Source organism: Electrophorus electricus, chromosome 22, assembly GCF_013358815.1.
Source record: "Electrophorus electricus isolate fEleEle1 chromosome 22, fEleEle1.pri, whole genome shotgun sequence".
Taxonomy (NCBI): Eukaryota; Metazoa; Chordata; class Actinopteri; order Gymnotiformes; family Gymnotidae; genus Electrophorus; species Electrophorus electricus.
The window spans coordinates 1,796,054-1,823,553 of record NC_049556.1 but is presented as its reverse complement, the minus strand read 5'-3'; the positions used below and the strand labels follow the sequence as shown (position 1 = coordinate 1,823,553).

At 41.4% G+C, this 27,500-nt stretch overlaps 1 protein-coding gene and 1 pseudogene across 1 annotated transcript in view; both read right to left on the bottom strand.

The window, feature by feature from the left end:
* LOC113568713 overlaps positions 1-9,228 on the bottom strand; it is a 63,106-nt pseudogene extending 53,878 nt beyond the window's left edge.
* A 14,690-nt stretch (positions 9,229-23,918) lies between these two features.
* The window catches only part of LOC118240553 (NACHT, LRR and PYD domains-containing protein 3-like), a 14,611-nt gene continuing 11,029 nt past the window's right edge, over positions 23,919-27,500 (bottom strand). Inside the window, exons 7-8 of the mRNA XM_035521284.1 lie at positions 24,551-24,597; positions 23,919-24,457 (exon numbers count right to left, since the gene is read on the bottom strand). Of these exons, the coding sequence (XP_035377177.1) occupies positions 23,919-24,457; positions 24,551-24,597 (586 nt within the window). The remainder of the gene's footprint in view (positions 24,458-24,550; positions 24,598-27,500) is intronic.

Sequence of the window (27,500 nt, the reverse complement as noted above, 5' to 3'; positions counted from 1 at the left end):
TCAGGAGTTCACCTTGGTCATCATCAACACTGTGTACATCCCACCTCAGGCCAACATGGACACTGCCCTGTGTGAACTTCATGAGGCTCTCACACAGCTTCAGACACAGCACCGGGATGCTGCACTTATCGTGGTTGGGGATTTCAACAGCGCTAACCTCAGGCGTGCAGTGCCCAACCTTTACCAGCACGTAACCTTCCCCACCAGGGGAAATAGGACACTAGACCACTGCTACACCCCATACAAGGACAGCTACAAGGCACTAGCTCATCCACCGTTTGGTAAGTCGGACCACGCCGCCATCTCCCTCATACCAAAATATAAACAAAGGCTAAAACGGGAAGCTCCAGTTCAGAGGGAGGTCGCGCGCTGCACAGACCAATCGGTGGACGATCTGCAGGACGCTCTGGATGACGCGGACTGGGACATGTTCAGGCGCAGCACTGATGATGTCAGCGAGTTTATGGAGGCAGTAGTAGGGTTTATTGGGAAACTGGTGGACGACATGATCCCAAGAACCACCATCAAGAAGTTTCCCAACCAGAAGCCCTGTGTGGACAGAACCATCTGCGAGGCTCTGAACTCTTGCACTGCTGCCTACACCACAGGGATCATCAGCGGGAACATGGACGAGTACAAGTCTGCAGCATACGGAGTGCGCAGGGTGGTGAGGGAGGAAACTAGAGACACAGTTCCAGCAGAGTGGCTCAAGATCCCTGTGGCAGGGACTATGGATGATCACGGACTACAGGAGCCCACCCTCCGGACTGATGAGTGCAGATGAGTCTCTGGCAAACGAGCTGAATACATTCTTCGCTCGCTTCGAGGCTACATCTAGCTAATGCTAACAGCGCTAATGCTAACAGCGCCAATGCTAACGGTGCTAGTGCTAACAGCACTAATGCTAGCAGCGCTAGTGGTAATGGTACTATCGGCGCAGCCAATGGCGCATGCGCAGAGCCCACCATAGAACAGCGCCCTCTCATCATCACGGAGAGTGACGTGAGGAGAGTGTTTAAAAGGGTAAATACCAGGAAGGCGATGGGACCAGACGGTATCTGCGGGAGGGTCCTCAAAGCCTGCGCAGATCAGCTAGCCCCGGTATTCACCGACATCTTCAATCTCTCCCTGACGCTCGGTATCGTCCCCGTCCCGAAGAAACCTCGACCCTCCGACCTCAATGACTACCGCCCTGTCGCCCTCACATCAGTCGTGATGAAGTGCTTTGAAAAGCTAGTCAGAGACTTCATCACATCTTCACTGCCAGCCTCCATGGACCCACTGCAGTTTGCATATCGCCACAACCGCTCCACTGACGATGCAATTGCACATCTGCTCCACACTACACTGACTCACCTGGACGAAGGGAGAGGAAATTATGTTGAAATGCTGTTTGTCGACTACAGTTCAGCATTTAACACTATCATCCCCTCCCTACTCACTACTAAGTTGGGGGATCTAGGACTACATACATCCCTGTGCGACTGGATCTCCAACTTCCTAACAGACAGACCACAATCAGTACGGGTGGGCAACTGCGCGTTCACCCTCAGCCTCAGCACTGGAGCTCCTCAGGGTTGTGTCCTAAACCCCCTGCTCTACTCTACTCTGCTCTACTCACTGTACACCTACGACTGCACAGCCACTTCCAGCCCCACTATCATTGTCAAGTTTGCCGACGACACCGTTGTCATGGGTCTGATCTCAGACAACGATGAGAGGGCCTACCTTGAGGAGATTAAACACCTGGAAAACTGGTGCCAGGAAAATAATCTCCTCCTAAACGTCAGTAAGACAAAGGAGCTGATCGTGGATTGCAGCAAGAAGCAGGAGTGGCACTACCAACCTGTGAGAATCAGTGGAACCACGGTGGAGAGAGTAGATAGTTTCAGGTACCTTGGTGTTCACATCTCGCAGGACCTGTCCTGGTCCCGCCATACCAACTCCCTGACAAAGAAGGCTCGTCAGCATCTTTACCACCTCAGACGCCTAAGAGACTTCAGACTGCCCTCCAAGGTACAGCGGAACTTCTACACCTGCACTATCGAGAGCATCCTTACGGGGAACATCACAGTCTGGTTTGGGAATAGCACCAAGCAGGACAGACAAGCACTCCAAAGCGTAGTGCGTTCAGCAGAGTGCATCACTCACATTGAACTTCCTGACCTGCAGACCATCTACTACAAGCGGTGCCAGACCAAGGCCAGGAGGATTGTGAAGGACCCCACCCATCCCAACAATGGACTCTTCTCTCTGTTGAGGTCAGGGAGGCGCTTTCGCTCCCTGAAGACCAAGACAGAGAGACTGAAGAGGAGCTCCTTCCCACAGGCCATTCGGGCCCTGAATCAGGGAAACTGATAAACTGTGGGGACCACCACCACCATGTAACATAACTGTATATCTGTGTATATATATATATATATATATATTCAATTACCTTGTAACACAACTGTAGATATATTATTATACGAAATGGATCTGTACATTCTGTAGATTGTGTACATATATACACAACCATATACATTGTACATTGTGTATATAATCATAATATACATATATTGTACATACATTGTTAATATATTTTGTACATACATAGAATATATATATTTCTCTTTGCATATATATATTTCACATATATAGAATATCTATATTTCTCTATGCACCCCTGTTTTCTTTTCCTCAGTTTGGACAGAGCACTCTCCACCATTTCACTGCGAGTTATACTGTGTATGACTATGTAAGTGACGAGTAAAACAAACTTGAAACTTGAAACTTGAAACTGTACAACACATACAACAGCTCAGAAATGAAAGACAACTCAAAGGAGACATCACAAAGACAGACACAAACATGCAGGTTTGAATACAAGACTAATAAGGGAGACTACGGGAAACAGGCAAGGTCAAAACAAAGAAATGAATCTATAAAGGATGAGAGGAGGATTGTGGGAGTTGGAGTCCAATAGCACAGTTTCAGGTGCAACAGGAGGAGCAGTCATGACACTCAAGAGGATAAGAGTGATCACATCACAGTCACTTTTACAGGAACTGAAGGCACAGATGGTGAGTTATTATTCATGACTGTAAATCACTGTCCTAACACCAGCTATGAGTTTCTGTGTCTGTGATATCTGATTGTTGTTCCATGTGCAGGTGATACCAGTATGTGGTTAGTTTTGATTGGTCAGTGGTGGTAAACCCTGGTCTTGATGAAGAGGAGACTGAATTCAGGGTTTGGGGTAGAGGGTTAGGAGGAGAGTTTGAGTGGAGCTGGAGCAGAGCTGGTGGACTGAGGTTGGAGAAACCTCTTCCTGGGGCTTTCTCTCTACCTTTCTCTCTCTCTCTGTCCATCTGTTGGGTAACATTCAGGTAGTACTCTATGCTCCATTTCTCTTATTTATGATGTGTATTGCCTCATTACAATATATATCCAACTGTAATGTGCAACAACCTGGCTTGTATTATGATAATAAATCCTTTATAATCTAGCAAATCTGGAGCAGTGGTAGTTCAGTAGTTAAGGTACTCAACTTGTAATCAGAAGGTTGCCAGTTCAAGTGCCACCACCATTACCATGTTGCCACTGTTGGGATCAAGGTCCTTAACCCTCAGTTGATCAAGTTGTAAGTTGCTTTGGATAAAAGAATTAGCTAAATAATGTCGGTCTGCTGCTCCTAAACCATAAATTAACCATGCAGATATGACTAAGTGTTGGGTGAAAAGGATGAGACAAAGGTATGAAATGCAAAATGAAAGCAGGACACAAGTATATACAAGCTTACAGTAAGGTGTCAGTTACGCAAACAGCACACAGAGAGCACAAGGCACAGTCAGGACGATGACCAACAAAGGAGACGTTTAACACGAGGATTTAAATACACGCTGATGAGAAGGAAAACAACCAGTTAACAAAGGGGAATGGCCACATTTGAGGGGTGTGTACACAGAAGCACATGATCACACCTCAAACACAGGAACAACAACACAGAGCCACATGTTGGGCTCTACGACGTAAACTAGAGCAGAGGGAGTGGACCGTTACAGCTGGGTGGTAAACCTCTGACAGAGCAGGTGTCTTAGCATTAAGGAACTTTATAATGGTAATTACACATATTCTCATGACACTGGGCTACACAATAGAATTTACTATAATACATTTGTAATTATAATTTTACAGCATTAAAACCTTCACCTGCTCTTGTTTCTGTGGGTGGTTGTGGGTAAGCGGAGGTGGGATGGGGCTGTAAGTAAAAACACTAACAAAACCCCCTACAGTGTGAAAGAGAAATACAGTGATAATTACTGTGTCTGTGTATGTCTGTGTGTTTGAGAATGAGACATGCAGTGATAATGTCAGAAAGATATACACTTACAGTGTGTATGTGTGCGAGTGAGACAGAGAGTAAGAAGTGTGTGAAATGTTTTTTATGGTGTATTTGACATGCACTACCTGTAGTCAGAGGGAAGGCAGCACAGAGACATTTAAGAAACACTTTAGGATTAATGAGTGGGTCAGTTATCACCTTAAATATTGATTAGGGTACATGATACATCAGTTACAAAGGGGTTCAGGTAACACTCTCAAATTAACAAATTACTTTACACTGGAGTTAATGATGTACTGATCGCAGCACAGTAATGTGTTTATGAATGAAAATACTCACACAGCTTTTCTGGATGCTGTGACCACTGGCAGCAGTCTCAGTAGACATTCCTCTGATGGGTCATATTTACTCAGGTCAAACTCATCCAGCTCCTCTTCTGAGTTCAGCAACACAAACACTATAGTTGACCACTGAACAGGAGAGAGCCTGGCTCCACGGAGACGATGGCCACGTCCTCTGTTCAGGTATGTTTGGACTTCATGCACTAGAGAATGATCCTTTAGTTCATTCAGACAGTGGAACAGATTGATGGATTTCTCTGGAGAGGGATTCTCCCTGATCTTCTTCTTGATGTACTTGACTGTTTCCTCTGTGCTGTGAGAGCTGTTTTCTGTCTGTGTCAGTAGGCCTCGTAAGAGAGTCTGATTGGACTCCAGTGAAAGACCCAGAAGGAAGCGGAGGAAAAGGTCCAGGTGTCCATTCTCACTCTGTAAGGCCTTGTCCACTGCATTCATAAGGAAGTCAGACATTGTTGATCTTTTAAAGAATCTTTTCTTTTTCTGGTCCAACACATTTGTGTTGTTGAAGATGAAGGAGAGAAATGTGTATAAAGCAGCAAGAAACTCCTGAACACTCAGATGTACAAAGCTGAACATTTTCCCCAGGTGCAGCCCAGACTCCTCTCTGAAGATTTGGGTACACACTCCTGAATACACTGACACTTCTTTGACATCAATGTCACACTCTCTCAGGTCTTCCTCACAGAAGATCAGGTTGCACTTTTCCAGCTGTTGGAAAGCCAGTTTTCCCAGTGCAAGAATAATATTTCTAGTCTGGAAATAATCAGTGTCAGCTTTGCCATGGTACTTTCTGTCATTGTGTTTGATCTGAAAGATCAGGAATTTTATGAACATTTCAGTCGAGAGTTTTGGGGATCTCTCCACTCTCTGCTTCACCCAACATTCTCTCTAGAACAGTTGCTGCAATCCAACAGAAGACTGAATGTGACACATGATGTAGAGGCTTCTTGATGACTTCATGTGTGTGATGATTCTTGTTGGCCAGGCTCTGATCACTGATTCTCTTCCTGAAGTACTCCTCTTTCTGAGGGTCGCTGAACCCTCGTACCTCTGTTTACCTGGTCAACACATTCAGGAGGGATCTGACTTGGTTGCTGCTGGTCGAGAGGTTATCCAGAGGAGAGCAGAGGAAGCAGATTCCCCTTGATGAGGTTTGTCAGCTAGCACATCCACGGAGGTCGACTCTGTTACATCTGATAAGCTCACATGGTTGTGGAAGTCTAGAGGAGGTCGACACTCATCCAGACCATCAAAGATGAAAATGACTTTGTAAGCATCACAGTCTATTAAATGTAGTTGTTTTGTTTCTGGGAAAAAGTCATGAAGTAGATCCATCAGACTGAAGTTTTCTTCTTCATCAAATTCAGCCTCCCTAAAAGAAGTGGAAATATGAAGACGGACATCCTGATTTGCTCTTCCTTCAACCCAATCCAGAATGAACTTCTGCACAGAGACAGTTTTCCCAATTCCAGCAACTCCTTTAGTCAGCACTCTTCTGATGGGTTTGTCTTTAAAGAGGTCATTGCATTTGATGGGTGTCTCCTGTATTCCTCTTCTCCTGGATGCTGTCTCAATCTGTCTCACCTCATGTTCATTATTGACCTCTCCACTCCCTCCCTCTGTGATGTAGAGCTCTGTGTAGATCTCATTCAGAAGGACTGAGCTTCCATGATGTGAGATTCCTTCATTAAGTTTCTTTATATTCTTCTCCAGTTTGGATTTGTGGAGTTTAGATTTTTCATGCACAATCTCTAATAAGAAACAGAAAACAACCACAAAACATTTTAATTTCAATAGCTATAATCAGTCGAGTGTATCTATCAGTAAAATCTGGTACAGTATACAGTAGTGTTGCACCATGTCTGGCTCCTAATCCATGAACTTGTATTCTTGTTACACATGCTACCCACCCTTGAATATGTGTATGAATATCTTATTTTTCTCTTGGTGACATACTGAAAAGTCTCATAAATTAACTGATAAGGTAAATCAGTATATGCTATATGATTATAAGCATGTTAACAAATGTGTTTTTATGTGGTAAGTAAACTAAGAACAATGTATGGTTTGTGTATTGTTCCTCAGTTAGATAATACAAACTAATCAAACTATGTAAAGTGTTCTCACCAGTGTTATTACATTTGTTTGAGCAGATTTAATGACGTGTTTAACAAAATTATTAATCTAAACTTGTTTGATTTGTGTAACAGCGTAGTCCAGGCTATGCCATCTTTGGCCACCCAGAGGGAGACACAAGGCCTACTCAGAATAATCAGAGGCCAATCAGGTACACCCATCATTTAGCCTACTTGAGAAGTGCTCACAGACACCCTGATGCTCAGTCTTTGTCAGAGTTTGGTAAACAATAAAGTGGTCTGTTGGGTCTCAAGTTCTCTCTATCCTTTCTTGGTTGAGAAGGTTGTTTTAAGCAGTTTTAGGTGCGCCAGACCTTTCTCTCTAACAGCCCTAGTTGTTGAAGTTTTCTGTGCTGGTAGCACACTGGCTTGGACATCCTGAGGATGGTGGCTTCTTCCCTTCATGGGTGTTGTTGGACTTCTTCTTTGGGAGGCTCGTCTAACCCTCCCCCAGTGGGTCTGGTTGTCTCCTCTAATCGTCCCCCAGATCCAGTAGGTGTGAGCTCCCCAGTGGGTCTGGAGTCTTAGTTCCTTGCTGGCTGCTCACCAGTTTTCTGGGATCTGTTGGAGTCACTCCTCCATCCTTAGGGGTCAACAGCCCCAAGTGCCCCATCACCAGTGGACAACCTTGGTGTTAATGTCCACAATTCTCTATTACTACTTTAAGTCCCTGATATTTATCCAATTCTCATATTCCTTCCTTGGATGTTTCCCATCACTCAGACTGGTAGATCTATTAATAGTGCTGTTTATGCTTCTGTCCACTGAGTGCTCTGGCATACAATACATACATACGCACTGTTGCTTACACACGGTCTATATTGTCACAGTATGCCCCGTTTGTGTGTGTGTGTGTGTGTGTGTGTGTGTGTGTATGTGTGTGTGTGTGTGTGTGTGTGTGTGTGTGCGTGGTGTGTATGTGTGCTTGTGTGTGTGTGGTGTGTGTTTGTGGTGTGGGTGTGTGTGTGTTCATCTGTATGGCCATGCTCTCCCGTGTGTTCACACCTGCTCCTCATTTTGTATCGTTAGTGTGCATGTATAAGTCTTGTGTTTTGAATGTAAATGTTGTCTATGTTTGAACCTGGTTAGCCTGCTAGCCACATAGTCCTCTTTGTTTTGTGTAACAATAAACGTTTCTTTGTGTTTAACACGACTTGTCCCCTCATCCTGCTCTGCCTCCTCACGTCACATATATATCTCCTCTGTGACTGTGTCCTGCATGCCTGTCACTGCCCTGAGTGATTGTGTCACTGGTACTGTTTTGTACTTCATGTATTTATTTAATTTGTTGTTATTTCTGCATTTGTCTTCCATTTGCACTTATGTAGTACTGTGTAGTTATTTAGTCCTGCACACTGTACTGCTCTATTGTACACTTATGGCATCCTGTGTGTTGTTGTATTGTACATTTATGTGATGTATTGATGTATTATACAATTATGTAGTCCTGTGTGGTGTGCTGCTGTAATTGTGGACATTATGTGTCACACCATAGTCTGACATAAATTAAATTCCATTTTCATTGCAATGCATACATTTGATATGAAGGAATGACACTAAACTTGACTTGATATTACCATCAATAGGAGCAAACATTATCTACAATAAATAAGCAGCTATGTGCATATGTAGATGTCTCCTTCTGTACATAATCAGTGATGTTCGTATTCAGATGTTAACTTAAGTAAATAAGAAGTGCTGTGTATAAACAGACCTTCACTGAGAGCAGAAGTGCTTGAAGATCCTCCAGTCTGAACTTTGCTGGAAATGGACACTTCCTGAGCTGGAGGAGAGAAGATTGGAAAATCTGAACTTTATTATCCTTATGTTAATTATAATTTTATTATCATATACAGAGTACTAAAGAACCCCTGACTTAGAAAGTCGAGTTTACATCTCTGAGGACCATTATATTCATAAACCACATATGTTTATATTAAGTAATTATAAATAAATAAATATTAACTGTGTCCTTTACCAGATGCTCATTTGGACAAACAGATTCATCTCTTACCTCCATTTGTAATGTTAAATATGTTCACTGTCATTGATCCCTGAATCTGATTCAGTACAGGAGCACTGACATACCCTGATATTTATTATCATTATATTTATTGTAATTATCAAATACAGAGTAATAAAGAACCCCAGACTTAGTAGGGAGGATTTATAACTGTGAGGACTGTTATATTCATGAACATCATATGTTTATACCAAGTAATTTTAAAATAATAAATATTAACTGTAATTTCTGCTGAAAGATGCTTATTTAGACAAACATTCATCTCTTACCTCCATATGTAATGTTCAGCATCACTGGTCCCTGAATCTGATTCCCATGCAGTACAGGAGCACAGACATTCCCTCCTGTCTGGGCTGTGTTGGTCTGGACTGGACTGGAAGCTTCCATCTTCTAATCAGTCATTACCTCACAAACACCATTAAACCTCAAAGAATGATGATGTCATTGCTCTAGATGATTTCCTGAACTCAGTGAATCCATTTAAACTATTTAATTTGTTGATTTATTGTATTAGTTTGGTAGCATTAAAATAAATATTTATAGATTGATCATAAATACACCTGCTTTTACTGTACCCGCAAGACAGTAGAATGTGTTGTAAATAGAATATGAAATGTAATATGCATATTTCTTAGATTTATGCATTCTTAGATTTCAATTCATATTCTTTTGCTTTCATACTAGTTATCAGTTTTACAGGTGAGAATAGCACCACCCAGAGCAGGACACCAAGTGTTTCACAATCTGTTAACTGGTTGATATCTGCGGTTCATGCTAGAGGTTTTGTTTGGGTAGGAGGCTTTAACCACATCTATCCCACACAATTATCGTAATTATATTTATAAAAATAATTACTGATTTGTGTGATGAATTACAGCAGGGGCTAGTGGGAGTGCACCCACTTTAACTGCTGCAGGAATTTGTCAGTCAGTTTATAGATGGTCTGAATGTGAGCAGGTTCAGATTATTAGTGCAGGGATCAAACCCCTAACATGCTGATACAAAGTTACTTGGACATATCAATATAATACTTTAATGCAGAATCAATCAAATGATGTTTCCAAAACACATGGAGATAAAACAGCAGTGTTTACAGAGGTTACAGGAATCATTGATGCTTTGATACATGATTTTGGAACTACTTACAAATGCTGCCGTATCCTACATGTGTAATTTTAATCTAATGAAAACAGATTAAAATTAAAACAAGCTGTGGCCACTCCCAACAAAACCTGTTGCCAGGACTAAGAGGAAGGAAATTAATTTGCTTTGAAACAGTAGTTCATAACAAATCTTCAGAGCAGATAAGAGTGCAGCTATCATCATACAGTTCACATATGAAATAGACACAATCCAACAAAGCAAAATAATATTACTTAATTATAACAAAAACTGAACTAAACTGAGCTGTTTATAAAGACAGAAAATTTAAGTACAGCAGAAAGACTAAGGAGCTCTACTACTGCTGTCTGTCTCCACTAACACCATCTACTGGAGCTTCAGTCCAAATTCCGATCATTCTGAATGTACAGCACAGACTCACGTACTCACCATTTTCCTCTGAAATACATTTATGTGTTTCCCATAAAATGGCGATCATGCTCAGTCTCTCTCACTCTGATCTAAATCTGTTTGTCCTGTTCAGTTTATCATACAACTTGCTGGAATGTGGAGACTCCAGTTTCAATTTTATCTACATATTTTAACAGATCATCTCCTACTGGCTCCCTCCCAGTGCTGAATAAGAGGAACAGACTCAGAGTGGGTCACAGGTAAGACAGGTGTTAAAGAATGCAGCCAGACTGGTACAAGTACAGTCAAACACAACATATAGAACTACTGGAAATGACCACCAAAGCTATTAAAACTATATTTAATTAAATATCCTATTAAATTAATTTAACTAAATGGAAAATGCCCCAAAGCCATGCAGAAGTGAGTTTATGACATGGTGTCAGTTTACCCACCAAAAAACTGCTTAGAGTGGGGTAAGAGTGGGATAAGAATGGGGTAAATATGGGGTAAAAGTGGGGTAAGAGTGGGATAAGAATGGGGTAAGAGTGGGATAAGAGTGGGGTTAGAGTGGGGTAAGAGTGGGGTAAGAATGGGGTAAGAGTGGGATAAGAATGTGGTAAGAGTGGGATAAGAGTGGGGTTACAGTGGGGTAAGAGTGGGGTAAGAATGGGGTAAGAGTGGGGTTAGAGTGGGGTAAGAGTGGGATAAGAATGGGGTAAGAGTGGGATAAGAGTGGGATTACAGTGGGGTAAGAGTTGGGTAAGAATGGGGTAAGAGTGGGATAAGAATGTGGTAAGAGTGGGATAAGAGTGGGGTTAGAGTGGGGTAAGAGTGGGGTAAGAGTGGGGTAAGAGTGGGATAAGAGTGGGGTTAGAGTGGGGTAAGAGTGGGGTAAGAATGGGGTAAGAGTGGGATAAGAATGTGGTAAGAGTGGGATAAGAGTGGGGTTAGAGTGGGGTAAGAGTGGGGTAAGAATGTGGTAAGAGTGGGGTTAGAGTGGGGTAAGAGTGGGATAAGAATCGGGTAAGAGTGGGATAAGAGTGGGATAAGAGTGGGGTAAGAGTTGGGTAAGAATGGGGTAAGAGTGGGATAAGAATGTGGTAAGAGTGGGATAAGAGTGGGGTTAGAGTGGGGTAAGAGTGGGGTAAGAATGGGGTAAGAGTGGGGTTAGAGTGGGGTAAGAGTGGGATAAGAATGGGGTAAGAGTGGGATAAGAGTGGGATTAGAGTGGGGTAAGAGTTGGGTAAGAATGGGGTAAGAGTGGGATAAGAATGTGGTAAGAGTGGGGTTAGAGTGGGGTAAGAGTGGGATAAGAATCGGGTAAGAGTGGGATAAGAGTGGGATAAGAGTGGGGTAAGAGTTGGGTAAGAATGGGGTAAGAGTGGGATAAGAATGTGGTAAGAGTGGGATAAGAGTGGGGTTAGAGTGGGGTAAGAGTGGGGTAAGAATGGGGTAAGAGTGGGGTTAGAGTGGGGTAAGAGTGGGATAAGAATGGGGTAAGAGTGGGATAAGAGTGGGATTAGAGTGGGGTAAGAGTTGGGTAAGAATGGGGTAAGAGTGGGATAAGAATGTGGTAAGAGTGGGATAAGAGTGGGGTTAGAGTGTGGTAAGAGTGGGGTAAGAGTGGGATAAGGGTGGGGTTAGAGTGGGATAAGAGTTGGGTAAGAATGCGATAAGAATGGGATAAGAATGTGGTAAGAGTGGGATAAGAATGTGGTAAGAGTGGGGTTAGAGTGGGGTAAGAATGGGGTAAGAGTTGGGTACAAGTGGGGTGAATGTGGGAATGTCCTGCTCCAGAGTCCTTTGACTTTAGGCAATGTTCTCACTGACCACTATGGATCCAATGCTTTTCACACTTTTGTTTTGCAGTGAAGCTGAACAAGGAGGAAGTTGAGGTTAATTCTTTACCTGATAAGAAGGGCCAAGATGAACACAAACAGAAGCAGGGAGCAGTCTGTCCAAGGTGTAATATATCACACTGTCTGTATGAAAGCCCTGCGTCCAAATGGAATTGTCTTACATGGAACAAAATTAGGCATTTTGCGGCAGCATGGAAAGGTAAAACAGAGAGGTCAGCGGTCTTACAGGACAGCCTTGCCAGAGACAGTGAGTCATCCTTACTTAGTAGTGTAGTGGGGGCTCATTCAGACAATAAGTGAAGGTGGATCTTACAGCATGTGGTAAAATAGTCACCTTTAAAGTATTGATGTCATAATTATGTTTTGCAGCACATCTTTAGCTCTCCTACAGCACCTCTGCTAGTGAAAACTGACATAGTCTTCAAGAGTCCAAATTGATCAATGAGAATGCTTGGAAAATTTCTAACAAAGACAGGAAAAAAGGAGTCAACTACAAATTTTGGATTTTTGTAGTAATATGCTCACAATCTCCTCAGTCAGGACATGGCATGCAACATGGGCTTAGTAGCTTAGTAGGTCAGTGACCATGTGGTGGAGGTCAGTGACCAGGTGTTGCAGGTCAGTGCCCTGGTGCTTGAGGAAATTGTGCTCCTGAGTTGCAAGCTAGTTAAAATAGAACTAAATCCCAATGTAGTATGTTTAAGTCACACAGTCTAGCCACTCCACATAGAGTGTGTTCTGCTGATTCGAAAAAGTGAATGAAAAGTTGCACAGGATGTGGTCCATAGGAACCATAAGGGAGTTCACCAGGCCCACAGAATGGTACACCTCAGTGGTTCCAGTAATAAAAAAATGGTCAGAGAAGAAATATAAAGCACCTCGACAAGCTTGTTATGAGGGAAACAATTATACTACCTATGCTGGAGGCATCTGGCAATGTTAAAGAAAACCCTGAATGTCACTGTTGACACATAAAAGGCCACTGGGCTAGAGAATGTCATAAAAGGAAAGCAGAGCTCCATAGAATGCAAAATGCAGTCTCTATAGGAGCCTCTACAGGAGAAACATTGTGAAGGGATTTATATATATTGCTTACTTTATATTATATATAAATGTTGTATTACCTATAAAGGCAACAATGTATTTGTATAAGTTTATGTCTGAGCTTAATATCTGTTACACTTTAGACTGTCTCTCACCCCGAGTGGAAGAGAAGACCTGAATCACAGGAACCATGTGTGTGTTTACAGCTGTCAAATGTGACATGAGTGAGTTGGCCGACTTCCAATAAGGGAGCGCTTGATGAACAGCAAAGGTGGGGCAGGAAAACCACAAGGGTGGAGAGGAACTATAAGAAAGCAAGTGTGATCATGTTTGGGACTCGCTCTACTAGCAGTCATTACTGACAGAGGGACAGAGTCCCTTGTGCACAAAGCATTCAAATATTACCTTCTACCTGAGGTGTGATTGATTTCCAGAGTTCCACCACAGCAATCATTTGTCAATATGAATTTTATACAGTAGATGCTCAAAATTAATATTAAAGCATAGTTCCAAATTCTTAAAAAGGGAGAAAAGCCAGAAAGACATTTCTCTTGACATGTCATTAAAACAGTGATGTGGACATCACATGTACAGCTTGTTGTTTCATAAGTTACGTTAGCTTGTAATTTGGCTTGGAATGGTCGGACGCAGTCAATGTTGGGAACTTGCAGTTTGGCTTGGAATGATCTGACCCAGTCAATTTTGGGAACTTGCAGTTTGGCTTGGAATGATCTGACCCAATCAATGTTGGGAACTTGCAGTTTGGCTTGGAATGGTCTGACCCAGTCAATGTTGAGAACTTGCACCATCACACCTTTTCCAAGCTTAGTCAGAGAGGAGACCCACAGTCTTTGAAAGCCCTGACCTAAACAAACATGTCAATGGTATGTAAAACCCTCAGTAGGACTGCTAGATATATCGACAGAACAGTGGTGACAGAACAGCTGGGCTTAGAGTGTATGAAATTAGTGAGAAACTAATTTTTGTTTTAAGCTATGAGGTTGTACAATATCAGAAGGACTGCACTGTAACTCCAGGCTGGTTTGAGAGACTGTTGACTGTGCAACAATTATGTTCAGTTCAGTTCCATTCCCTTTATAATCCACAGAGGAAAGTTGTCTTGCAGCCAGGAACACTAAATATACAACACACAAGTCACAACATGCAACAACATCCACAAAATCACAACACTCCCTGCTGAAAAGAGAGAAAACAGTGGCCTCTGTCAGGGTCCTGTGATAGAGAGATGCGTCATGGTTAGTGAAACAGAAAGAACAGTGATACACTTATGGGAAAGAAGTAGGGGGGAACAGGACAAAGATGAATGATTTTGAGGTCCTTTGAAGAGGGAAAACAGGAAAGACAAAAGGAGAGTTCTGAAACTAATTAGAGTGCAGAAAATCAAGTGAGTGTAGGAAAGATGAAAACTGTGACGTATGTTCTGATGTGAGTACAGAAATCCAAGGAAGGTCCCAGCCATATGCCCCTTTAGCTAAACAATGTATAATGTGGTCAGGAGAAAACCAGGGGTGGACAGAGGCCAGGTAGATATGACAGGTACAATAAAATACCCCCAGTAGCAGACAGTCAGTGAAGGGCGGTAGTTGGACCCTGAGCAAGACCCTTAACCCTAAATTGTATCAAGTTGTATTCAGTCAAAATTATGTCGCTTTGGATAAAAGTGTCAGCTAAGTGCCATAACGTAAACATAGATTTTATTGGTGTTCATGAAATAAATATAAAATAAGCTCTAATCCTCCTGTATCCTTCTGCTGTTGACAGCATTCGACCTCATCCTCAACCACTCTCCTCCAATTCACAAAGTGGACAATGTTCTAGACCTGATCTTCACCCATGCCACCACAACATCGGACATAGCAGTCACCCCCGTCTACCTCTCGGACCATCACTTTCTCTGTCCCTTCCTTCTCTTTCCATCCAGTCCTCTCCAACATGTTCCTCCTCCTTCCATCGCAATCTGCACTCCATAACTCCCTCTTCCCTTACTTCTACTATTTTGTCCACCTTCCTCACCCTGACTCTCTGTCTTCTCTCTCTTTGGATGCAGTTACTCATTCTTTCATTTCTACACTCTCCTCATCAATGAATCTTCTGTGCCCTCTCTCCTCTAGACCTGCTAAGTCCTCCCCACCTGCACCCTGGCTAACAGAAACACTGCTGCCACAGGAGAGAACTAAGGATGACAGAGAGGTGGTGGAGAGAATCTCACCTAGATTCAGACATTAGCTCATACAAATTTTTCCTTTCCAAGTTTTCACTGGAAGTAACATCTGCAAAGTCATCCTACTACAGAGAAAATTTGAATCATCAGCATCTCATCCACGCGAACTATTCACTATTTTTTATTCTCTACTTAATCCTCCCCCTCCACCTCCTTACTCATCTCTTACTCCTGAAGATTTCATCACCTTCTTTGAGGAGAAGGTAGCAGCAATCCACCAGTCCTTTTCCTCTGTTCCCACTCCACCAACCAATATGCATTCCCCAACATCCAACTCTCTGACTTCTTTTTCTCCTCTTTCCTCAGATGAAATTCTTCAACTCCTGACTTCCAGCAGTCTGACAACATGTCTGCTGGATCCAATTCTTTCCACTCTGTTCCAGACAATCACAAGAGATCTGCTTCCTTTCATCTCTGTCATCATCAACAACTCCTTGTCTTCTGTATACTTGCCAAAAGCATTCAAAACTGCCAGGGTGGTACCAATCTTCAAGAAGGCCACACTTGATGGCTCCAATGTTAAGAACTACAGACCAGTATCACTTCTCTCTTTCCTCCCAAAACCCCTCAAACAAGCGGTTTACAATCAATTGTCTCTTTAGCTCACCCCAAACCAGCTGCATGATCCCAATCAGTCTGGCTACAAACCGGCACGTTCTACAGAAACAGCCCTCATAGCAGTGACGGAGAAGCTTCATGCCGCTAAAGCTGCCAATCTGTCATCTGTTTTGATTCTTGTAGACCTTTCAGCAGCCTTTGACACAGAGAACCACAACATTCTTCTCTCTGTTCTCTCCAGGCTTGGTGTGACTGGCTCTGCTTGGAGATGGTTTCAGTCCTATCTGGAGGGACGGTCCTATCAGGTGACATGGAGAAGATCCACATACAAACCATGTAGACTCTCCACTAGTGTTCCACAAGGGTCAGTATTATGCCCCCATCTCTTCTCTTTGTATACTCGTTCTCTTAGTTATGTAATATTTTCTCATGGTTTCTCCTACCACTGCTATGCTGATGATACTCAGTTATTTATTTCTTTTCCAGCCTCTTATACGCAGGTCTAGAGACATATCTGAGCATGTAATTTACTTTGCTTTCTGTTACGTTGCTTTCTGTTTCTATAGTCACAGCATAACAATCTGCAGATAGGCGTGCAAGTTAGGGGCATCAGCGACTCACATGCATTCTTCTTGTGCTGACCCAGCAGGTGCACGCACTGTTCTAACCATAGAGATAGAGGAATCATGAACGCTCAGACTAACCAAAGCATGATTAGCAGATACACTGTAGGAGTCGTTTTTTTCTTCTTTTCTATTCACTTTGGGCATCACTGCCACTGTCTGTGTATAAAGAGAGGGGGACTGTATTGCGGTTCAGTTCTCTTTCTCTGTTATACAGGAGACAGAACTCAATAAACTTTTTTACTACTCAATGCATAAAGCTGTCTATGTTTGATGTGCTCTCATTTTTTCCACCACAGCATGCTTAACTGACATCGTGCCATGGATGACATCCCACCAGTTGAAGCTCAACCCCAGTAAAACTGAGCTTCTGTTCATCCCAGGTACACCCAACCCATACCATGGCCTCACAGTTTCCTTTGAGAACTTCCTCAAAGTTAGACTACTGCAACTCGCTACTTGCTGGTCTTCCTCTAAGAGCCATCAAATCTCTACAACTTGTCCAGAATGCAGCAGCACGACTGGTCTTCAATCTTCCGAAGTTCACATGTTACTCCACTGCTCCCTTCATTGGCTCCCAGTAGCTGCATGCATCAGATTTAAAACCTTGATGCTTGCCTACAAATCCAAAAATGGACCAGCCCCTTCATACATGAGGTCAATAGTCAAAGCCTGATCCGTACCTCGAGTACTTTGAACCTCAAGTACGGCTCGGCTTGAAATACCTTGTTTCAGGTCTCATGGACAACAAGCATCGAGACTTTTTTCTGTCCTGGCTCCAAGATGGTGGAATGAACTCCCACTTGCTGTCTGGACAGCAGAGTCCCTTGCAGTCTTCAAACGCAGACTGAAGACCCATCTATTTGCAGAATATTTAAAGGACAACTGGCCCTGCTCCCATATTGGCTGACTAAATTATTACTTATTGTAGGACATTGTTTAACAAACTCTAGCACTTATTGTTTACTGCACTTATCATTGTTTAAGATAGACCATATGTATTTTGTACTTCTAGGTATCAGCATTGATCCCTGTATTCTACAGTATTCTAGTTCATTGGTATGTTGGACTCTAACCTACTGTACTGTAATAGGGTATTCTATGAGTAAATGACAAAGTACTTTGTAAATCACTCTGGATAAGAGCATCTGCTAATTGCCATAAATGTAAATGTAATGTAAAATATTAAATTGTGTACATTTCTGAAACGTGAATATGGTTTTGTGACATTTTTGAGCAGAGGAGCAAGGCTTGAGTGAAAGTATTAAAAGGTTTTATAGAAAGTTTAATAAAAAAAGAAAAAAGGCAAACACAGGAATGAACTGAGGGCAAACTGTAACAGAAAAGAAGTAACTATGCAAAATGTGAACAAGCAACTGTGTGTTCTTGGAGTTTGATGGCTTACAAGACACATTCTCATACCAATGCAACACACTGACTGGATGATCCTGTGAGCTTAAGTAGGAATGATAATCAATAAATATTTGATTGTCAACATGGAAGTGGCTGTGTGATATGACTGGTGGAGAGACTGGTAATTGATTTGCTGAAGGTGTCTGATTGGCTTGAGCAGGGTGAATGGGTCTGCATGGATGGGTGAATGGGGTTATTTGTGTGGGTTTGCCTGCTTGTGGGCCAGGGTGTGACATTTTTGTCAGTTCTCGATGATTAAAAAATAGATATGGAAGTATTAAGATGAATTAAACATTTAATCTTCCATAGATTATTCACTTATTTCACTTTCAGTGTATGTTTGACATAATAGCCTTCGCAGCCTAAGTTTTAAAGAAAAATTAGACCCCCTGAGTTATGAAAGCAATCAATCATGGAAAATTCTAGAAATTATTCTGTATTCTGTAAACATAAAAAGTGGCACGTGCAAAACTTATTGCACATTTTAAATTTTTATTTAGTGCAGTATACATTTACTTAATACACACACACTGAGAGGATTAGACGTCTCAGTGTCTTTGAGCTCTTAACATGTTGGTGTCACTGCTTGACTGAGAATATTCCACCAACCAAAAATATCCAGCCAACAGCATCCTGTGGACAGCATCCTCTGATCACCGGTGGGGGTCAAGCACAGGGGTTCCCACACTTTTGCACCCCATGACCCACTTGATTCACCAACAAGCCTTTCTTCGGTACACATGAAAATAATCTACCTTTTTAAAATTTAAACAAATACAGCACAACAATCAAGGTCACCCATCACACTTCGATTGCATAATCTCACAACAAAATAAACACTAAATGTATACAGTAAACATTTCCTTCATTCTGGGTTATGCTTGGTTTTCTCGGTTTTCTAGCTAGGAGAGAGTGGCTGCTTCACTTGCAAATGGTCCAGTCGCAGGATCGTTTGTGAAAAGGTCCTGTTTTTAAACATTTATCCATGATGGGTAAAATTCACAAGATGGTAGAAACGTTTCACTCAGACTCACACTAATTAATAATTAATACAACTAGCTTTGTTAGTCATTTGACTGTACTATGGGCTGAACAACGGGTTAAACCTAATTAGGTTTTATTTTTGCAAATGATTTACATATTATCCGTCACATCTGAAAAAACATTTGTAATTTACTTCTCACATTGTTTATTACCATTTCTATCTTGCATGACTCATTTGAAATTTCAAGTTTTTTTCAATCAAATTGCCCGTCCTCATATAGAAAGATCTTATTTTGATTTACTCCCTAAACTATACTCATTTTCTGTGTTTGTGTCATATCTGTTTATTGATTCAGAATGAATGCATGCGAACATGTCAGTTAAAGGAGTAACATTACTGTAATATTTTCCTTCACTTAGTGGGTCTTAATCTGGAAGCTAATTCCAGTGCTTCACATGGTCTTGCGACTAACCCTAGCTACTCAGATGATTCTCATGCTCCTGAACCTTACACCTTATTTCTTACGCATGTTACATCTGAAAATGAACATTCCACAGGCAAGGCCCCTTGCAAGAAAAGAGCACAAATGATCCTGTCAAATGTTAAAATATTCACTACTTTTACTCTTTCAATGTACTGCATTAAACCATAATGGAAACAACTCTCATAAATGTACATTTGTGTACTTGTAGGGTCATTTGTAAATGCATATAAATGGGTGGCAAATGAAAGTAAAAACCAATACCTACCATATAGGTGCCCTTAATATAAACTTACAGTAACTGTGGCCCATCTGTTGCTGCACAGTTTGTCATCAAGCCTCTCTCCATTGCATTACACCTGTCAACATTCATGTGACTGATAAGCCAGGGTTTTCTTTTTAATGCTTTGTTGCAAAAGCAGCAGTGGTGATGTGTACAGGAAGTAGACGTGAGAGGAGTACAATGCAATCCACATTTAGGACCAGTCAATCCTGAAATGAAGTGTAGCATAACAAGTTTTAGAAACATATGAACTGCATCAGTAGGAGTGTCTCAAAGTCGAGGATACTGGGGAGGCAGACTACACTTCTCAGCTTTTACTAACTAATGGCTGCCTCTATTGGATGAGTGAAGGATTCAGCTTGTGGATCCTTCTAGACCTTCTTCCCACCACAATCTTATGTGCAGCAAAATGTTTTGAAAATGGAACAGCTGCAGATGGGTGAGATGCAGTGGCACCAAAGCTTGTAAAAAAGTTATACTCATAGTTGCTTTAAAAAAAGAGCATGCCTGTTGGCAGCAGGGGAGATGCAGAAGGACACTGTGTCCTTGGTGTCCTTGGAGTGTCCACAGTGTCCACTGTGTCCTTGGAGTATCTGGATGTCATAGCACACTGTATACTGTGTGCACAATTATTAGGCAAGAGAGTATTTTGACCATATCATCATTTTTATGCATATTTTCCAACTACAAGCTGTATAAATTGGATTTAAGCATATCAGGTGATGTGTATTTGCATAATGAAGGATGGTGTGGCCTAAGAAGATAAACACCCTATATCAAGGTGTCATAATTATCAGAAGGCAGCTTCTTTTCCTCAGGCAAAATCGGCCAAAAAAGAGATTTAATTGAAATACAATTTTTTCTTTTAGAAATTGTAAAAAGTCTTTCAGAGGGATGTGGCACTCTTAAAATTGCTAAGATATTGGGGCATGATCACAAAGCCATCAAATGTTTTGTTGCAAATAGTCAACAAGTTTGCTAGAAACATGTTCAGAAAAAAAGATGCAAATAAACTGCCAAAGGTTTGAAAAGAATCAAATGTGAAGCAACTAGGAACTCATTATGCTTCAGTGCTGTCATATTCCAGAAAAGCAACCTTCCCAGAGTGCCCAGACGTACAAAGTGTTCAGTACACAGAGACATGGCCAAGGTAAGGAAGGCTGAAACCAGACCACCACTGAACAAGACACATAAGGTGAAACATCAAGACAGGGCCAAGAAATATCTGAAGACAGAATTTTTAAAGGTTTTATGGACTGATGAGATGAGATTGACGCTTGACATTCCAGATGGATGGGCCCATGGCTGGATCAGTAATAGGCACAGAGCTCCATTTTGACTCACACAACAGCAAGATGGAGGTGGGATACTGCTATGGGCTGCTATTAGTAAAGATAAGCTAGCGGGACCTTTTTCGGGTTGAAGATGGACTCAAAATCAACTCCCACACCTACGGCAACTTTTAGAAGACACTTTCTTGGTGGTACAGGAAAAAGTTTGAATCTTTCAAGTAGACCATGATTTTTATGCAGGACAAATGTTCCATTGCATGCATTGAAGTACTCTACTGCATGGCTAGCCTTCTTAGGCGGGAGATTTATGTGAAGGAAAACAGTACAGCCCTCTGAACAGTGTCTGGAGGCTGTGGTTACTGCTGCACAAAATGTTGATTGTCAACAGATTAAGAAACTGACAGACTCCATGATCACTTCGCTGATATATATATATATATATATATATATATATATATATCTATATATATATATATATATTTTTTTTTTTTTTTTTTTTTTGAAATGTCAACTGTTTATTTCTAAATTTTGAGTTGTTTGTTGATGATTCTCACTTTAACAGATGTAAAACAAGTGAGATGGGAAAATTTCTGTTTTTTCATTTCGTCGCATAATAATTCTGCACACTAATTGTTGCCCAATAATTATACACAGTGCTAACAAGATGAATAAAATTATATTGGTTTCTCCTTTGGTTTAAGAGGCAAAATATATGGTAATTTAGTTTTTTGTAATTTTTGTTGGTACTGAATACATTAGTTGAACTTGAATATATTTTGTGTAATGGAGCTGCCATTTTGAATGTGTGTAAACACTACGCACAATAGTATTATTTGTTGGATTTGAACATGAGAATTGGAGTGGCTCATTTATAACTTATGGAGACAATATGTATATATGTGAGATCACTGTCTAACACGACACTGACTAAAAACAGGTCAGTTTCGTTCCCCCACGATCATTTGTCACTACAGGAGGGCCAAGATGGTGAGCCACTCATGAGTTATGGAAACATCTTCAAAGAGAACAACAGTGAATGGATTGTGTTCATTGAGAGTGAACTGTCCTGACCAATACAGTAGGACGGACTTTGGTCAGGAAGCTGCTATAAGCCGGAGCTTGCACCGAGTGTTGAGCACATGTTTTTTCCCCTATGTGGAGGACTGCCTTTATTTATTTATTTATTTATAGCCGTGAGATACAGTGAACCTTTAAAGCATGTTGTTGTCAGGGTGGGCTGGTTATCCAGCAGGAGGGACGCGCCCACTCCTGGTCAGAACGACATCACACACCTGCCCCGCTCACAATCAGCTGCATATTAACCGGAGTCACCTGGTCCTTATTCTCCTCTCTCACTATTTAAGCCCACAGGTTCCTGAAGTGAGTGCTGCGCATTAGCCGACCAAAGGGCTCTTTGTCTGAGCTCCGCTACACTGATCCAAGCCAAAGGCCTATTTAGTTTACCTTCATCGCTGCATTGCAGCTGTTTTTGATGGGAAATAAAGTTCACCAAGGATGATGACATTATCTTAAATTTTCAAGGATTATAATCAGAGATTGTGTAGGGGAGAATGGATGGAGAAAAGAATAGATTGATGGATTCCTATGGGAGTGTTAAGGAATAGTAGCAGACAAAAAGCCCCTCCACAACCAGCTAGTAAAGATGTGAATCTGCTAATGGGACAAGATAAACATTACCTGCGCAAAACAGATAATAATGATAACATACACACAGTCATGAGCTTCAAGAAAGGAAACCAATAATTCATTAGTATGCATTTGCAGTCCATAGGATTCAAATATCAGTTTGCTGCCTACTATGAATTACATTTTCTTTCTCACTGTTCAGGGGCAAATCCTTAGTTGCAGTGCCTGACAGTGCAAGGTTACCCATGACAAGTACCCATGACATTACTCATGACAAGTAACTCTCTTCCTTACCTCATCCTTGCCTTCCTCCCACTTAATTAGTCACATTCCTTGACATCTTGGCAGCTGTCTCAATACTAGAAGATATTCATATTGGCTTTGGTTGTGTCCAGAAACATTATCTACTGTTTCTATGCTACCCCGGATGATTGTGGAGTCAAAGCAAGAATCGGAGCAGATCTCAACTTCCCCTCTGCTTTTTGTTAATGCTCAATGAAAAATATGAAACTGCCATAAAAATAAAACTCATTTATTTTGCATGAAAAAAAAAAGATAAAAATACAAAGATTTTATGAGTATAACATTACAACCAGCTCACTGTTCAGGGCCTTTTCACATAAGATAAATCATTTAAACTGCAATTTGGAAATCATAAAAACATGTATAGCTCCCATAGAATTTTTCACGAAATTACAAAAACACAACTATGATTAAATTTCAATATATGTGTACAAACAAGTAATAAAACCATACATACATTAAAAAAAACAACTAAAGATGTGCAAGTGTTCAATTTAGGAAAATCAACTGACTTTTTTCTATATTCCCCAAATGCTGTAGAATTTGGCAGTCCTTCCTTTAGTAGAACAAATTTGGTCTTTTTGACCAATTTAAGAGCCACAAGCATAATGAAGTTGGTCAATGAACTAAAGCTTTAGGCTTGTAAGAAGATTCTGTTTTTGGTCACAGAAATGGCTCAGTGCAAACCATGTTTTGACCACATACCATTACTCATGCCAGAGCAATCAGTTATCAAAGTAATAATCTGCGACATTTCCTCGTTCTTTTCTGTGTATGTGAGACAAAGGGAATTCAAAAAGAAATATTTGCCAAAAATCTGAGTTGCGCCTGCTTATTCCATTGGACACAAGCACACTACGGAGTCAAACGTAAAACCAAACCCCGCGTAAAGGGGCTCAGTAAACCGGGAGTGGAACGTGTATATGTGGGTCAGTGTGTGCGCATCAGCAGAGATATTGTAGAAGGACAGAGTGCCAGCTGGCCAGTCCAGATACACCCCTACTCTGTGGGAGCGTGAAGGGGGAGCCGGTATTTCAATGCTCTTATCATTGTGACAGGCAGAATAACTGCTGCTGTAGCAGCTTATTCTCCAGGACTGTGTGTTGTATCCAAACCTACATTTGCGACTCCTTCCTTTTTTGCTGATCCCTTTATATGTTGCTGCTATATCGGTGTCTCCACTCCATTCAGTCTCCCAGTAAGGGCGTCCAGATGTGCCCTCTTTGCTTAGCACCTGAAACCTGCAGTCGAATCTGTCTGGATGATCAGGGTACAATTGCTGCTCTCTCTGACATGTCACCTTTCTGTTCCCCTCAGAAAGAGAGAGATATGCATGTGCTGTGTTTGGGTCCAGTGTGAGATTACAGGCGTCTGTATACAATAACAGAGATTTGAGTTGAAAACATCAACATAAGAAAAAGAATGAGAGTGAGTGAGTGTGTGTGCATGTGTGTGTAAACTTACATTTCTTTAGTCCTGGTTTAATCCTGAATTCTCCACCATGATCCATTCTAAAAGACACACACACCACTTGTAGGCCATAATATATAAAATAATAACTTTTCTTGCAATATTCAAAAGCTATTAGCAAGCTCACCTTTTGTGAGTCATAAAATTCAAGCTTGTTTCTCTCTACACCATACTCAACTGATTCCTTGTTTTTTTTTTTAAAAAAAAAGGTTTGACTCAGTGACAAATAATACTTATAATCAGTATATGTTTCAGCAGGCATAATGAATTACATCACTAATGAACCATTACTAATAATATTTGACTTTTTAAATAGTAAAATAGTTTTTTTTTAAAAAAGAAAACTTGGTAGTGGTATTCTTAACACGGGCCTATATTCTCACTTCAGGACACTGGCCCAGCTATTCTCACATCAGGTTATATTTTTGATGGAGACTACAAAGCACTTCTGTAAGTCTAACTGGCCATAGGTGTCTCCCAAATGCTGTATATGTAAATATTTTCCACATTTTGTTATGTTTCAGACTCTTAAAATGGTGTCATTTATTTTTTTTAATCAACATATGCATAATATGCTACAATCACAAAGCAAAAACAGACTTTGTTTTGTATATTTATTAAAATTTAAAAAATGGAGAAATTCATTTTACATATTCAGACCCTTCAGGTAGTACTCGGTTAAAGCACATTTTGGAGCAATTACCATTTGGGAGAAAATAAACTGAAAAATCAAGAGGCAGAATATTTCCCTCTTTTTTGGATCACCAACAAGACAAAAAAGTGGGATATAAATAATTGTTGAGAGAGATGATTACATTCATTATGTTTGTTTAATGTTAGAATCAGAGTATCAAACATATTTCTGAGTCCTTAGTAAGCTGATGTTCTACTTTATAGTAAACGAATGTGTTCTGTCACCATTGTCTAACTTTAGGCTCCCTCTCAAAAACACCATCCCTGTTTCATCTCAGGGGTCCTGATAATAATAAGAATTATAGCACAGGACAATTGGCTTTGCTGCACTGTGTTTCAGGGTATGTAAGTTGTCACAGAACGCTCGCCTCCCGTGAGTCACGTGGTTCTGCCCGCCACGTGCAGTGGGAGGACTGTCTTGTTTGTAACCACACCTGCACCTCATTCGTCTTTATGTATATAAACCCATGTTAAAGTATGCAGGGTGTTGGTTATTGTTGGCATAATGTCTAGATGTAACACGTTTCTGTTAGAGGTTGTTTCAAGTTTCAAGTTTGGTTTATTTGTCACATACATAGTCATACACAGTATAACTCACAGTGAAATGGTTGAGAGTGCTCTGTCCAAACTGAGGAAAGAAAACAGGGGTGCATAGAGAAATATAGATATTCTATATATGTGAAATATATATATATATGCAAAGAGAAATATATATATTCTATGCAGGTACAAAATATATTAACAATGTATGTATAATATATGTATATTATGATTATATACACAATGTACAATGTATATGGTTGTGTATATATGGACACAATATACAGAATGTACAGATCTGTTTTGTAGAATAACATAACATATTTACAGTTGTGTCACAAGGTAATTGAATATATATATATATATATATATATATATATATATATATATATATATATATATATATATATATATATATATATATACAGTTATACAGTTATGTTACATGGTGGTGGTGGTCCCCACAGTATATCAGTTTCCCTGATTCAGGGCCCGAATGGCCTGTGCGAAGAAGCTCCTCTTCAGTCTCTCTGTCTTGGTCTTCAGGGAGCGAAAGTGCCTCCCTGACCTCAACAGAGAGAAGAGTCTATTGTTGGGATGGGTGGGGTCCTTCACAATCCTCCTGGCCTTGGTCTGGCACCGCTTGTAGTAGATGGTCTGCAGGTCAGGAAGTGTGAGTGATGCGCTCTGCTGAACGCACTACCCTTTGGAGTGCTTGTCTGTCCTGCTTGGTGCTATTCCCAAACCAGACTGTGATGTTCCCCGTGAGGATGCTCTCCATAGTGCAGGTGTAGAAGTTCCGCAGTACCTTGGAGGGCAGTCTGAAGTCTCTTAGGCGTATGAGGTGGTAAAGACGCTGACGAGCCTTCTTTGCCAGGGAGATGGTATGGTGGGACCAGGACAGGTCCTGCGAGATGTGAACACCAATGTACCTGAAATTATCTACTCTCTCCACCGTGGTTCCACTGATCCTCATGGGTTGGTAGTGCCGCTCCTGCTTCTTGCTGCAATCCACGATCAGCTCCTTTGTTTTACTGACGTTTAGGAGGAGATTATTTTTCTGGCACCAGTTTTCCAGGTGTTTAATCTCCTCCAGGTAGGCCCTCTCGTCGTTGTCCGAGATCAGGCCCATGACAACGGTATCGTCAGCAAACTTGACAATGATGGTGGAGCTGGAAGTGGCTGTGCATAGGTGTACAGTGAGTAGAGCAAGGGGCTTAGGACACAACCCTGAGGAGCTCCAGTGCTGAGGGTGAGGGTGAATGAGACACAGTTGCCCACCTGTACTGATTGTGGTCTATCTGTTGGAGGAAGTTGGAGATCCAGTTGCACAGGGATGTATGCAGTCCTAGATCCCCCAAATTAGTAGTGAGTAGGGAGGGGATGATAGTGTTAAATGCTGAACTGTAGTCAACAAACAGCATTTTAAAATAATTTCCCCTCCCTTCGTCCAGGTGAGTCAGTGTAGTGTGGAGCAGATGTGCAATTGCATCGTCAGTGGAGCGGTTGTGGCGGTATGCAAACTGCAGTGGGTCCATGGAGGCTGGCAGTGAAGATGTGATGAAGTCTCTGACTAGCTTTTCAAATCACTTCATCACGACTGATGTGAGGGCAACAGGGCAGTAGTCATTGAGGTTGGAGGGTCGAGGACGATGGTGGATCGCTTGAAGCTGGACGGGACGATACCGAGCATCAGGGAGAGATTGAAGAT